The sequence below is a fragment of the Glycine soja genome, chromosome 3 (assembly GCF_004193775.1).
Source record: "Glycine soja cultivar W05 chromosome 3, ASM419377v2, whole genome shotgun sequence".
NCBI lineage: Eukaryota > Viridiplantae > Streptophyta > Magnoliopsida > Fabales > Fabaceae > Glycine > Glycine soja.
In genome coordinates, this window is record NC_041004.1 from 27112054 (window position 1) to 27127547 (window position 15494).

A 15494-nucleotide genomic window follows, 5' to 3' on the forward strand; every position below is an offset into this window, starting at 1 on the left:
GAAGTCTAAACTTTGAAGTTTAATTCTCAAATGATCAAAGTTGAAAAATGCACACACATGACCTCTATTTATAGCCTAAGTGTCACACAAAATTGGAGGAAAATTTGAATTTCAATTCAAATTTCACTTGGATTTGAAATTGAATTTGTGGAGCCAAATTTTTTAGCCAAAATTTTACTAATTATGATTAACGAATTTCAGTTATGGTTCAGTCCACTAATCCAAGATCAATTCCAAGATTCTTCACTAAGTGTGCTTAGGTGTCATAAGTCATGTAAAGCATGAAGGACATGCACAAAGTATGACTATATGATGTGGCAATGGGGTGTAGTAAGCAAATGCTCACCTCCCCCTCTAAATTTTAATTGGATTGGGCTTCTACCAATTCAATTAAATTTATTTCCCAACACACACATCAAATATTCACTTAGTGCATGTGAAATTACAAAACTACTTCTAATACAAAAAACTAGTTTAGGTACCCTAAAATACAAGGGCTGAAAAATCCTATATTTCTAAGGTACCCTACCTATATTATGGAGCCCTAAATACAATGACCAAATATAATGACATCTTAATCTAATATGTACAAAAATAATTGGACCCAACCTTGACCCATGGACTTAAAAATTTACCCTGAGGTTCATGAGAACCCTTGGGCCTTCTTCAGCAACTCTAGCCCAATCCTCTTGGAGCCTCTTGCTCATGGCTCTAGTGACTGGTCCCCTCCTAGGGAGGATTGCATCAGTTGTATTATGCATCCTCATGACAACAAGTATATATGACCATACAAAATCAAGATTTTACAAAGGCACTTTCTTGCTTTTGGTTTTCTATTTCTTTCTTTCTTTGTTTTATGAAAAGCCAACAACAAAATAAATATTGTCTAATTATTCCAAATATAAATGTCAAAATAAAATGGAAACACCTTCATCATTGTTTGCTTTATTTTCTCACAATGACATAATTTGGTGTATCCATCATCACTAAGTAGAATATTTCATGACTAAATCAAACCTGAGTATGACACGTGAAAATATTATGTATTTCATAGGGAAAATTATAAATATTTTTCTCTTTGACTTGTTTACTATAAAGAAATTCAAGATAAAGATAAAAGTATATATTTCAAAATTTTATTAGATATTCTTGTTTTATCTTGGATAAAAATATACTTGTTCGTTGGATAAAAGATAATTACGAAATCAATTTAAAGGAAAAAATATTAATAATACTTAGCTTTTGCATAAGGAATGCGGAGACAAGAACTCTGTCTCTAATGTTTTTGACAACAATGAGAAAGATTATATGCAGGGAATGTACACTAGGTTTACAATAAGAAAGAATAAGAATTAATTAGGAATAAAAATGTCTTTAAATAAAACATTAAATTAAAAAAAATCAGATTTGGCAAAAAATCCTTGGATTTCAATTTCAAAAACAAAAATTAAACTGAATTATCTTATATGACAATATAAGTCATGCAACATTACATGATTAGATAATACATAAATTATACTGATGTTATTTATTTTCAAGTTACACCAAAGTAACAGGGATGAAAAGAGTAATATACTATAAATAAAATATTAAAATAAATTAAAGACCACTTCAATGCAAACCACAAACTATTTCGTGATAAGAGCATGTCCAATGGAATGTTTACATGAGTTGTTTAATTTTAAACACTGCTTCAGTTTTTTTTTTACCACTAGAGTATATGACAGAGTTGCTTATGTAGGCACCTTTGCTTATATAAGCAACCATTGTTTAATAACATTATACTATAAACAACATATTTTCAAGCATCATAGGACCCACAAATTAATTTAAGCACTAATTTTAATAATCTTAGCATTAGAGTAAATTTTTATTTAAAATACTTAAATCTATATAAAATTATAAGGTCCACAAAATTATAATAAACAACTCAAACAATTATGCATGGTAAATGTTCTAAGACTAATGCATAAATACATAGTAACTTTTGTTAACAGTGTAATTAATGTGCCAACTTCATAGTAGCTCCTACCATTAGTATCGTTTGGAAAAGTTCGTGAATAAGAATAAATGAAAACAACAAACAATACAATTTGACATCAGACATATAACAATAGTTTTCTGTTCACCAGATCTTCGGATATTTCTCGGGTTGTATGCTCTGTAGTTTGTATAGGGATACCAGAGGAAGTGTTGGGATTGAAAGGAGGAAGAACAAATTCCAAGCCTCACTTAAGTAATAAAATCATGTAACAGGCTACGAAAGGAAGAATGCAAAATCAATTATATTATAGGCTAAATCTTGCTCCCTGTATTTTAAATTGTTTGACATTTTTACATTCAATTATATATATATATATATATATATATATATATATATATATATATATATATATATATATATATACTGATTGACTTTTTCAGTTATTAATGAAATATTAAAACTTTCATTTCAATTTTTACACCCTAATAAATACTATTGCCTTAAAATATTTAATAACAAATTTACAAAAATTAAAAGAGTAAAAATATTTTAGTATAACTGATTTCTAATAAATACTTCAAAATATCAATCAAATTGAGCCTTCGAGGCTTGCCTGCCTGGTGCCGGTGAGGCTCAAAATCCACTTACCTAAACTTTTTACACATTAAAATAAAATCCCATTTCATTTCGTTGACAATTTCACAATCCAAACAATGGAACCAATTAATTAGTCTCCTGATTCATTTCCAATATCTTGTTCCAACAACCTCAAGATTTAAACTGCAGGTACATACATGACTTGTTATTAATGTGGGCAAGATGGAGAATCAATTGTTTCCATGAAACATTGCACTTTAGGCCAACCTATTTTTTGACCAAATAGTAGCAGTAAAAGAATTATTATATCAATCGGGTAACCGAAAAATGTTACACCTGACCTGAGTCTTGTGGCCAACATGATGTGGACTTTTAATCAAACTAGAAGGCATAAATAGGCCATCAAGAGGATTCTATATGCAGAGGTTTTTTATAGAACTGCAGCAAAAGAGATGAGGAAACCACACTAAGAGAGGAAGCAGCCATGCAAGCACCAGCAAGCCATGGGGGCAATCTGATTCCAGCAAAGGGGTACAAGACTCCAGCGGCAATTGGCATGCCTAGAATGTTGTAACCAAGAGCCCAGATGTAGTTCAGCCGGATGCGCGACATGGTCTTTCTTGATAAGTCTATGGCTGTGATCACATCTTCCAGACTGCTTTTGACCAGAACTATATCAGCAGCTTCTATAGCTATGTCAGTTCCAGCACCAATTGCCATGCCAACATCAGCAGCAACCAAGGCTGGCGAGTCATTTATTCCATCACCTACCATTGCCACAGTCATTCCTTTCATCTGCATCCAGTTTCAATTTCAAAAATCAGAAATTATTATTGTTTCATATGAACTCTGATGTTAAGCCTTCGGACATCATGTTATAACCAAAATGTATCAACGAGAGGAGTGCTAGCAACACACTCTCTAGTATCTAACACTCTATGTTAGTATATAAGGAGAATGGTGAGTTAGTTAAGATAGTTAGACTATTAATGAGTTAGTTAGCTAGTTTGTTAGTTAGTTAGAGGGATTTATTAGATATAAATAGGAGAAGAAGGATACGGGAGAGGGAGATTTGTTGTCATTGTAAATTGAGTATTAGCTCTTTGTGAAAGGAGACATTCTTTGTGAAGTCATCCTTGGAGAAGAGTTTTCTCTCCTATTTTCTATTCTTTTCTTACTAGTCAATAAAATCCTTTCTTTTCTTTTTCAATTCAATTCTTGGTTCCTAAATTGGTTCGACCTGCCGGATCTTCGAGGAGAACCAGCTTTAGAGATGGAGGAAGCACAAATTTGGGCTAAGAAGGTGGAGCTGTTAGCATTCATGGGGACATACTGATAGCAACTTTGGGCTTCGAGGGCCAGAATCCTTCGAAGAATTCAAGGGAAGAGGGAAACAATTGAGAGAAAAGGTAATTTCATTCATGTCTTGCCTTATTACATTCATCATATATATAGTGGTATCAAGAATAACAGAATTTGTCATCTTCTGCTAGCATAATCCTAACAGAAAGGAATCTAAGGCACTAATGGCAGACAAAGCTAAGGAAATGGCCAGCTCAGCGCATCACACGAAATCCTTCAGGTATGCTGTTCCTTTTGGGCCTGTTTACTGTATGCACCTCCTTCTTGCTATCAGCCTCCTTCTTGCTATCGTCCCTATCTGCTTGCAAAATAACCTTGTCCTCAAGGTGAGCTTGATCGAAGCTGCTCCCAGTCTTCCCAGGACGTGTCTTCAGGATACAATCCTTCCCATTGGACCAAAACCTGCCAGATGGAGTTCTACGCAGATTGACAAGTATTTAAAATGGCTAAAGGTTTGATAATGGGGTGATTGTCAACTGAATTAGAAGGTAGTGGAAGTTGAGGGTCATCACCGAGGCCCCATGGAACGGTTTGAGCAATGAGCAGTGAAAAACAGGGTGGATGCGTGTTGCTTCGGGTAGCTTAAGGCAGTAAGCCACTGGCTCAATTCGCTCCAAGATCTTGAAGAGCCCATAAAACCTCCTGGCTAGTTTGGAGTAACCACCGTGTATCCTTGTGGCCGAGGTCTGCCGATAAGGCTGGAGTTTAACCATGACCCAGCCCCCTGTATTAAATGTGACGTCCCGCTATTTGGTATCAGCCACCTGTTTTATCTTCTCTTTCGCTCCAAGATCTTGAAGAGCCCATAAAACCTCCTGGCTAGTTTGGAGTAACCACCGTGTATCCTTGTGGCCGAGGTCTGCCGGTAAGGCCGGAGTTTAACCATGACCCAATCCCCTGTATTAAACATGACGTCCCGCTATTTGGTATCAGCCACCAGTTTCATCTTCTCTTGAGCCTTAAGTAATTTCTTCTGATATTCTGCAAAAATGGCTTTGCGATTAGTGAGTAAATCATCAATGGCGGCAATATTAGAGGTGCCGGCAATGTATTCCAGAAAACTGAATGGTTTCCAGCCAAAAATGATTTCATACAGGGTGGTGCCCGCGATGAAACTTCTCATCGCAGTTAAAGCATAAGCCGCGTTCCCAGCGGGAGGCGAGCTCTTTTTGCGACAGGCACTTAAGGGGCAAGGCCGCGGACAGGGAAGGTTTCGGGGGAGCTATCAATAGTGGTGGTTGCGGTGAGAGGAGGGGTCGTACTGGCGGTAGCGGCGCAGAGAGGGATGAATGATTGTGTGCCTGGGCGGGACTATCAAGGAGCTTCTCCTCCTGAAGTCGAGCCAACCCTGCTACTTAGGTTAGAGTGAGAGGCTGGTGAGCATGTACTTCATGCCGGATCTCCGGCGTCAAATCGGAGATGAAGCAACTTAAGAGGAAAGTGGGAGGCAATCCGACGATGCGGTTCGCCAGGTCTTCAAACTCAGAGAGGTAATTGTTTATCGTTGTGCGTTGAGTGTGTTTGAACAGTGCACCAGTGGGATCTTCGTATTGGGACGGTGCGAAGCACGTCTGCAGAGCCTGAAGGAAGTTTGGCTAGGAGGTGAATTGACCCTTACCGGCCATCCACTGGAAACAAGCCAATGTGCGACCCTCCATGTAAAACGATGCTATGGTGAGGCATTCGTGTTCAGGAGTCGCGTGATACTCGATGAATTGGTTGATCTTGAAGATCCAACCAAGGGGGTCTGTTCCGTCAAAACGGGGCACATCCAGTTTCATTAGATGGGGAGCGGAGGTAGGTGGGGATGGTGTTGCCGTGGACAACGTGGGTGAAGCCAAAGGAGGCTGGGGGGGGGGGGGGCATCTTATGGATCAACTCATCAATCTTAAGAGTCATGGTGTGCACAGTTTCGCTCAAGGAAAGCTGATGGGAGGTGAGCTTCGCAATGGCATCCTCCAGTCGGTCGGAGGAGACCTTGGATCTAGGGGAGTCCGCCATGTTCTCTCAACGAGAGCACCAAATTGATAGCAACTCTAGGCTTCGAGGGCTAGAATCCTCCGAAGAATTCAAGGAAAGAGGGAAACAATTGAGAGAAAAGGTAATTTCATTCATGTCTTGCCTTATTACATTCATCATATATATAGTGGTATGAAGAATAACAGAATTTGTCATCTTCTGCTAGCATAATCCTAACAGAAAGGAATCTAAGGCACTAATGGCAGACAAAGCTAAGGAAATGACCAGCTCAGCACATCACACGAAATCCTTCAGGTATGCTGTTCCTTTTGGGCCTGTTTACTGTATGCACCTCCTTCTTGCTATTAGCCTCCTTCTTGCTATCACATACCCAATTGGTTGGATTGCTATGGCTGAAAAATTATGAGGTACAAGAAATTCCTTCATTCCATAAGCTACAATATGCATTCATGAGCATGGAGGGTGTTACGACACATTGGTTCTACATTTGGAGTCAAAAGAACTCAGATTCAGATTGAGAGTCATTTTCCACAGCTTTGATCAAAAGATTTGGAGATTGCTATGGTAACCACGTCTTTGAAAGATTGAGTATCTTTAAGCAAGAAAAACAAATTGACAGAAACCCACATAAAAAAAGAAGATTTCCATGGAGTTCTTCAAAGAGAGGACCAACATTTCAGAGTTGAAAAACATGTTGTGCAAGATATTGAATGAAGAAGTTGATTCCCATGCCTCTCAACAAGACAAAAATAGCATGGAGGAAAGTGGGTCAGAATGCCGTGAAGCAAAGGCTAGTTCTTGGACAAGAAAGATGAAACTACCCAACTTTGATAGAAACATAAAAGGGGGAACTGATTTAAAGGATAGTAGTTTTGAGTGTGACAGTGACCCATTGCAGTTCTTGAAATCAGAAAACAAACGTAAAGAAGGTTCAACAATGTAGAACCACACCCTTTGGGGTGGAGAAGAAACCAAAAATGATGAAGCAAAATTAGCAAGAGAAACAATGATTGAAAAGGTTATGGAGGAAGAAGTTGATTCATCAATAAAAAGGGAGAAGCACAAGGAGAATAGAGTAACGGATGTGGGCTGCGAAGACAATTTTTTTTATAACCCAATAACAGATTTGATCAAGAAGGAAGTCGAAGCTGCTGATGCAACCAAGCCACATTGTTTTCAAGATTCAAATTTTCATAAAAGAAATTGTTATGATGAAAACAAAAATCACTCATGAAGGTGGTTGGAACATCAATGGTACTGGAATCTTGGAATGTCAACTTGTTGGGTGAGCCTCTAGCATTAAATTTTGTTGCAACTATGGATGACAACTCGACAATGGAGCCAAGGAGTCCACCCTCATCCCCACCACCACCAAAGCCGCCGGACCTGAGTTTGCATGAAGTGGCCAGTGGGTTCATAGTTGATCCCCCATGGAGGGACACCAAAGAGGAATACCCTGTTAGTGTAAATGATTCAATTCTGGAGGATGAGAAAGAGAAAGGGGGGAGTTTTGGAATTCTGCAAAGGAGGTATAATTTTTTACATAGTGAGCCATGTCCAAATGGGCTATAGAAAGGGGATTCATCAAAGAGGAGCCAAAACTTGGAATTCAAACTAGGTGGAAGGATTTATACTACTAAAGTTGGATGTCTGTGTGCCCAATGACATGTTAAAAGAGCAGAGGTGGAAAGAGATTGAAGCATCACATATGGAGGTCCAGTTTAATCAGAATTTTCTTCCATCCCGATCTCCACCAGAGCCACCGAACTCAACCCCGCATGCAGGGACAGCGGGTTATTCCCAGTTAAGTTACAAGAAGTGCAAATGTCTTCCAGCAATCGGAGAAAACTTGAGGAGATTTCAGTGTGCATTTCCAGTTTTCAAATTCCAACCTTGAGGACAAGGTTGATTTTTAGGAGGGGTGTATTGTTAGGATATAAGGAAAATGGTGGGTTAGTTAAGATAGTTAGACTATTAATGAGTTAGCTAATTAGTTTGTTAGTTAGTTAGAGGAGTTTGTTAGATATAAATAGGGGAAGAAGGATAGGAGAGAGGGAGATTTGTTGTCATTGTAAATTGAGCATTAGCTCTTTGTGAAAGGAGAAATCCTTTGTGAAGGGGAAACCCTTGGACGAGAGTTTTCTCTCCTATTTTCTATTCTTAGTAGTCAATAAAATTCTTCCTTTTCTTTCTCATTTCAATTCTTGGTTCCTAACACTCTACAATTGGTTAAAATTTATTAGGAACAACAAAATAACAAGTGGAGCTAATTAAATAAGAAGTGAGACCGACAAAATTGTGATTTCTGATAAATTTTAGCCAACAGTAAAAAGCGTATTCAAAAGGGTGTGTTAGATAGTGTATTGTTAGCCTTTCTCATATCAACTATATTAGTTTACTAGATCCTATAGAGAGACTTTCTTTTAGCTTGAGTTTCTAACAGCTTAATAGCTTACAAGCCTTACCTGCAAGTCTTTCACCTTATCAGCTTTGCCCACAGGATCTATCTCAGCGAAGACCTCATCAATACCTACTTCATTTGCAATAGCAGTGGCGGTAGCACAGTTATCACCAGTCACTATGATGCTTGAGATGCCCATAGAATGGAGAAAAGAAATGACACGTTTAGCCTCTGGTTTTACAGGATCAGTTACAGAGAATGCACCAGCAATCTTTCCATCAATTGAAACTAAAATGCAAGTTCTAGCCAGAATTTCATTTTCAGAGATGTACTTCTCAACCTTAGAACATATTGGAACATTACAAGCATGCATGAGTCTCCTGTTTCCTACCACAACTGTTCTATCACCAACCTTTCCACTAACCCCAGCTCCCATGTGTACTTCAAAATCATCCACATCTGGGACTTCCTCAGTGCAAGAACCAAATTTCTGGCGCAGCCTCTTTGCATGTGCCGCAACAGCTTTTGCTATTGGGTGCTCACTACTTGCCTAAAAATTCGTATAAATAATTAGCTTAAACATTGTAGAAAAATAAAATTAGATATATCTGGATTAGAAAGTGCCATTTAGATTTTTTTCTCCATTTTGTTTTTCATCTCATTGAACAAACTGTGAATTCAAATACCAAAATACAGGGAGCACATACTAACTAGAATTCTTAACCCCCAAATCTATTAAATGAAGACAAAGCTATTGTCTTGTGTCTTTCAAATTTATTTGGAATCTATTTTAATATAAACCACTTGAAATCAACCTAAGCCAACATTTTTTCCATTACAAGACAACCAAACTTTTTTTTTTTTATCAAAACTAGATTCAGTTTCGCTTTTATAATAATGTCTTTTCATCATAGGATCCAAAATTGTTAATAAGAATAAAGTTACATCAAATATTCAGATATCCAAATAAGTAAAGTATTGTTCAATAAAAAAAAAAAACTTCGTACCCCATTACCCAGAGGCTCTTCGCTATGCGAAGGTATGGGGGAGGGATGTTGTACACAGCCTTATCCTTGCATATGCAAAGAGGCTGTTTCCGGATTCGAACCCATGACCAACAAGTCACCAAGGCACAACTTTACCACTGCACCAGGGCTCGCCCTCAAGTAAAGTATTGTTCAATATAAAAAAAAAATACCTCCACAGCAATTGTCATGTCACATAATTCCTCCATAGAAAATTCAGAAAACAGCACTGCACTAACTACCTCTGGCTTCCCAACTGTTAGTGTCCCAGTCTTATCAAACACAACAATTTTTACCTGCATTGGAAGCAATGAATGAGATTTCAACAAAAGAAATACAATAAAATTATAAGGAATTTGTTTCCATCTAGAAAAGAATATAAACATTGACAAAATACTTTAGACATGCCTCATCAAATATCAAATATGCAATCTATTTATGACAGTAGAGGGATTCAAACAAGAAAAAATGGGTAGAACAGCACAGTCCATTAAAGGTTAATTGTACATATTTTACACAAACCAACTTATGAATGCTGAAACAAGGGGGGAAATCATACAGAACAATGCTATCAGGTATTATTATATCATCTCATGCTAATACTATGTCTGGTTTCCATTTCAGACACTTAGGCAACCTTGACTACTTTCTAAAAAGAAGGCCCTATGCTAAGTAATATAACAACTTGCAGTCTAAAGATTTTGTCATGAGTCGCAAATAACAGGAAACTTCGATGGCTGATTACTTTTCGACATCTAGTTATCATTTTTCAAACAACTTAATTCTGATAAACAAAAAATGGGGAAAGGTTCACATGGTGTTCAAAATATTACTTTTACAAATTTTTATTAGTGCTCTCCAAATGCAAGCAAAGTTTACATACTACAATTCGAGATTTGGAGTAACAGCAAAAAGAAATAGCATCACCTTGTGTGCCTTTTCCAGTGCATCTCCACCCTTGATGAGAACACCTTGAGAAGCACCCATGCCAGAAGCAACCATGACTGCAGTTGGTGTTGCAAGACCCAGAGCACATGGGCAAGCAACAACCAGAACAGAAATAGCAAACTGCAAAGCAAGCTCAAATGCATCCATTGCTTTTGGTATCCAATGTTTAGGGTAAATACCAGCTTCCCCGGGAATGAACCATCCAAGCCAAGTAATTAGTGCTAAAACAACCACCTAAGGATGCAACCACAAAATAAGCATCTTCTCATTGATAAAATATTGTTGCAATACTGATAACAGTATATATAAGTTCAGTCTCCCTAAAGAGATGTATATTATATTAAATCTCTACACATAGATGAAACCTTTTTTAAGGAAAAAAAACTAGAAACGTATAGTTGAGGAACAACACTCACTATTGGAACAAAAACCCTTGAAATATGGTCGGCAAGTTTTTGAACTGGTGCTTTGGCCAGCTGAGCAGCTTGAACGAGCTGAACTATTTGAGAAAGTGCAGTGTCAGATCCAACATGTGTGGCCTTAACCAGTATGCAGCCATTCTCATTAATGGTTCCACTGATAACCTGTCCAGCACATGAAATTAAAAATGTTCTTACCACTCTATCATGCTACCTTTACACTAATTTGAACCATTAGAACTTGGAATCAAAGGTTATACATTTCACTACATGACATCCCCCTTCCATAGAAAATAAAATAAGAAAGAAAATATATCAACCTCCTGAATCTATTGCACATGTCTTTGTGTATACTCTCTCTATATGTTAATCTTAATTTAATCATCACTAAACACGCCATGGAGTGCATCCACTCCCATCTTTTTTGTTGCACGTTCACCTATTGTTAGGAATTCCCATGATAGACCACATGAGAATTATGAGTATCAGGCAGAAAAGGGATTCAGGGTTGCAACAACCTTGGCTACATGGCAAGTAAAGTGGGAAGGAAGAGGAAGATTTAGAAGAAAAAAATAAGGGGGCGAGAGGTGAAGACATGGTAAAGATAAAGCTAGTAATTGAGTGATTTTTGGGACGTTTGAGCAAGGAGGTTTGCAAAACCGCAAGGATTTGTTCTGTTCTTTTATTTTCTTTTTCTGTGAGCAATTTTGATCTCTATAATTAGGACATTGCCCTATTTCTCTGTAATAAAATACATAGCTGCTATCAGAGCCATCTTTCATGGAATTCTCACCCTTCAACATGGACACTCAGCTTTATTTCTGATTTTGTCATGGAATGCTTCTGCTCTTGTAATCAGTAACATAAAAAACTACTAGCAATTATGAGTCATAACATAAGAATAATACCTTATCTCCTGGGCTTTTATCAACAGGTCTTGCCTCCCCAGTGATCATACTTTCATTAGCATAGCTTTGCCCTTTTATAACTATACCATCAACAGGAATTTTGGACCCAGGAACAATCTTAATTATGTCATTTTTTTGTATAAGTTGAGTGTCAATTTCTGTCTCTGTGATTATATTTCCATCAGTATCAATTGCTACTAAATAAGCTTTATCAGGAACAAGTTGAGTCAGCTTTCCTAAAGCATCAGATGTTTTCCCTTTAGCAACAATTTCCAAATACTTCCCTAATAGAATAAATGATATCAGCATGGAACTTGTCTCAAAGAAATCTTGTCCTTCAAATGTATCTGAAGTCAGCGCTTTTATTAAAATATAGAGAGAGTAAAAATAAGCAGCATTTGTGCCCAGCGCAACCAGCACATCCATGTTAGCAGATTTTCGCTTCAGTGAATGATATGATCCCACATAGAACCTAATAGTAATAGCCATAGTAAAATGACTAAGAATATCTAATTTCTTGAAAACAATATAATACAATTGTCTTTTGGTGAATAAAGAGAATCATTAACAAGAAAAGAAAGTAGGATTAAATAGTTATTCATAGTTAATGTACCTTTTGCCAACTATGAACTGCACAGGCGTGCTAAGAATACATCTTAAAAACAACCCAAGAGTAAGCATATTGTGGACCTTGTAGTTTAACCAGTTTCCATAAGGAGGAAGCATGGGAAGCACCATGGCAAATACAAACACAGGAACAGAAAATAAGCAGCTGAACAAAAATTGGTCCCTATACATACGGATTTCATTCACCTTATCCCTTTCTCTTTGACCAGAAGGAGAGTACAAGGTTGCTTGATACTTCTTGGAGCCACAGCTAGCTTCCTCCTGAACACAGTAAATGAGAGACCTTGGACCTGTAATGTCTGGATCATAGCTAACAGTAACTTTATGTTCTGACAAATCCATCTCAACGTGGTTCACCCCCACAGCTAACTCAAGAGAAGACATTACTGCATTTACATCCTCTGCAGAATCAACCCCTTCAAGCTTTAGATGCACTTTGTTTGCATCATTCCCAGAGCTAATAAGATCAGCCCCAAAACCAGCATCATCTATGGCCTCAATTATCTTGTCAACATTGGTGAGGTTGGGATCAAAGTGCACTTTTGCCTCCTCCAAAGCAAGACCAACAATTGCCTTTTTCACCCCTTCAACAATTTGAAGGGCATTCTCAACAGATTCGGAGCAGCTTGTGCATGCCATTCCTTTAATCCTCACTCGGCACACTGCTATGTCCTGCTCATGAAGCTCATTTACTCGAAACCCACTCTCCTCTATGCTTTCTTTTATTTGTTTCACCTACAAAAAAAATATCACCAGACTTTTGGTCAGTGTAAATATTGAAGTACACCAAAGACTTATATTTAATAGTTAATATACAAAATTGTCCTTGAAAACGGTTACTTGTATTGATTTAGTCCCGGGAAGTTCTAATTTATACAAATTTTGTCCTTAGGAAAGCGGCTATGTTTGGATACTTGTTTGTTTGGGCTCCTCCAACACACTTTTGCCTCATCCAAACTCAGTTTGCTATTACGTTTGGTTTCCCCTGAAAGTAATTTTTCCAGCTATGTTTAACATTAAACTAAGTTTCAGTTGGAAGCAACACATGGGGTTGCTTTTGAAAATTCATTTTCCATTGCCAATATTTGTTTAAGAACAGCATCAAGTACGAGTACTTTTGATTAGTATTTTCCAAACAAAATTCCATTTTATCAACTTATTTTTTAACAAAGAATATCCAAACAAAAACCATATTGAAGTAAATTCAGTTTTTTTCTTATCAAATTTGAGTTTTACAACACAGTAAACTTATGTTTGCAAACTTTAACCAAAACATGCACTAAGATTCCAAAACCAATTTGCATGTCAACTCTGTTTCTAAAACAGAATAACAATAAGAGAAAAAATAATCTATGCCATGCAAAAATTATCACATGGTCCAAAATCATCATTTATAACTAGGGAAAGTCCGTGCCTCTCTAAATTTTTAAAATATAATAAAAGAAAAAATAATCAGAAGTTAAATACAATTAATAAAAAAAAAGTGACGGAATAAAAAAAATTAATAATATAGAAGTAGTGGGAAGTTATTGTAAGTTATTTTAAAAAAAAAACTTAAAAGAAGTAATTTAAAGGTAAAATTGTTTAGTTCAATGGAATGTGGACACCAAATGAGTATATTTTCTTTGTTGTTAGTAAGTATAGAATAAATAATAATTATTTAGCGCGTGTTTGCTTTCCATTTAACACCCCAAACGAACGTTTAAGGTGAAGTAACAATGGACGTTAAAGGAGAAGTAATAATTCGTTTCTTCTCACAGAAGAGTGCCTTGGAATGTGTGCACACGGAATGAAACAGTAAAACAAACATAGCCTCAAAAATAGAATAAAACTATTTAAAAGTATAGTATGATTTCTAATTTGTTGTATGGAAATTAAACTTTAGAAAAAAAAAAGTATAAATAAAATAGAGCAGAAAAGACCTAAGTCTGACTGACTTACTGTAACGAACTTAGGGTCAAACTTGATTGCGGCTCTTCCATCAAGTGGCGATACGGCGATGCTTTTGACGCCGTCAAGGTTCTTAACGACGGACTCGACGGAATTCACGCAGGAGGCACACTTGATGTCACTCAGTTGGAAATAAACTGTCCTAACGGCGCCATCTTCCGGAGTCTGCAGCAAAGGTATCTTAAGTTCACCAATCCCGTTAGCTTCCATCGAAAGGGTTGAAATTCGAACAAACGCAATTCAAAGTTTAAACGTGAATTGGGATTTCAGGGAGAAGAGAAGAGAAGAAGAAAAAAGAGGAGAGGGAGAGAACATAGGGTTCGGAGGTTTCGAGAATCTGAGGGGGGAGATAAGGATAAAAGAGGTGACGCAAAATGAGTAATAGTGCCTTGAGATGCATGCTTGAAAGTTGGAATACTCGCTGTTTTATTCTGAACTTTTGAACTTGTAACGACTTGATCCTTCGTTTTCCCACCAAGAATTGAGTATTTGCCGCTTCTACCCTTATTGCGTTACGCTAAATGGCATATCTAGATGAAAGAGTGTCTCTATCTTTATTTGGGATTTTGAGGAAAAGTGATATCATCTTTAAGGGTCACAAAAGAAAATGAAAATAGTTATATATATTAAAGAATAATTTATCAAAGGAGCTAATTACCTTTTTATAATTGTTCTTTGTGTCTAGGGATGTAAACCGGGGCGGGGTGGGACGAGGAGCACTTCCATCCTCTTGGTCTCGTCCCCATCTCCCAATTATCCCTCGTTCCTGTCCCTGATTTTTGTCGCAAAAAATTGTTTTTTCCATTCCTATCCCTTTGGGACTCCAATTTTTTTTTTAAAATAAATATTAATTTTAAATTCTAATATAAATAAATTTAAAAAGTCTCATTGATAACTACGAAATTTATGTTTAATTGATAATCAATTTTAACTAAAAATGATTAGAATTCTCCTACTTTATTGTTATTTTTAATGGAATAATGAAGATTTTAATATCATTTTAATTCTTGACCAGAAAGAAGGACATTACAAGTGTTTTAGAGGAAAAATTGAAGCAAAAACATGAAGAAAAAGCCTTGAAGAAAATATTGAAGATTGGGACTACTCGCTTAGCGCACAAGACAGGCCCAACACGTCGTCTCGTTTAGCGGCCGGACCAAGCTTAGCGTGAAGAAGGCCCATGAAGAAGCTCAAAGGCGCGTGATCGCTGCCATACTCGCTAAGCCTAAATGTCGCTGCACTCAGCGCGTGATCATCGTCATACCCGCTAATCCTAGAAGGGCACGCTTAGTG

The 15494-nt window shown here is 37.1% G+C and overlaps 1 protein-coding gene across 1 annotated transcript; it reads right to left on the bottom strand.

Moving 5' to 3' along the window:
• Positions 1-2648: 2648 nt before the first annotated feature.
• LOC114406344 (copper-transporting ATPase HMA4-like) lies at positions 2649-14690 on the bottom strand. Its single transcript, XM_028369032.1, has 8 exons — positions 14193-14690; positions 12238-12986; positions 11625-12096; positions 10714-10881; positions 10277-10531; positions 9523-9645; positions 8389-8874; positions 2649-3376 (listed from the first exon to the last, which is right to left on the bottom strand). Exons 1-8 carry the CDS (start codon positions 14409-14411, stop codon positions 2984-2986), a joined length of 2865 nt encoding a protein of 954 aa, XP_028224833.1. The 5' UTR covers positions 14412-14690; the 3' UTR covers positions 2649-2983.
• Positions 14691-15494: the final 804 nt, after the last annotated feature.

What these genes read in the sequence shown, in the direction of transcription:
- LOC114406344 (XM_028369032.1), bottom strand. Translation starts at nt 14,411, where the DNA reads ATGGAAGCTAACGGGATTGGTGAACTTAAGATACCTTTGCTGCAGACT. An exon ending in CAGTTCATAGTTGGCAAAAG is followed by an intron (nt 12,097 to 12,237) that starts GTACATTAACTA and finishes TATTACTATTAG; the next exon opens with GTTCTATGTGGGATCATATC. An exon ending in ACATGACAATTGCTGTGGAG is followed by an intron (nt 8,875 to 9,522) that starts GTATTTTTTTTT and finishes ACGAATTTTTAG; the next exon opens with GCAAGTAGTGAGCACCCAAT.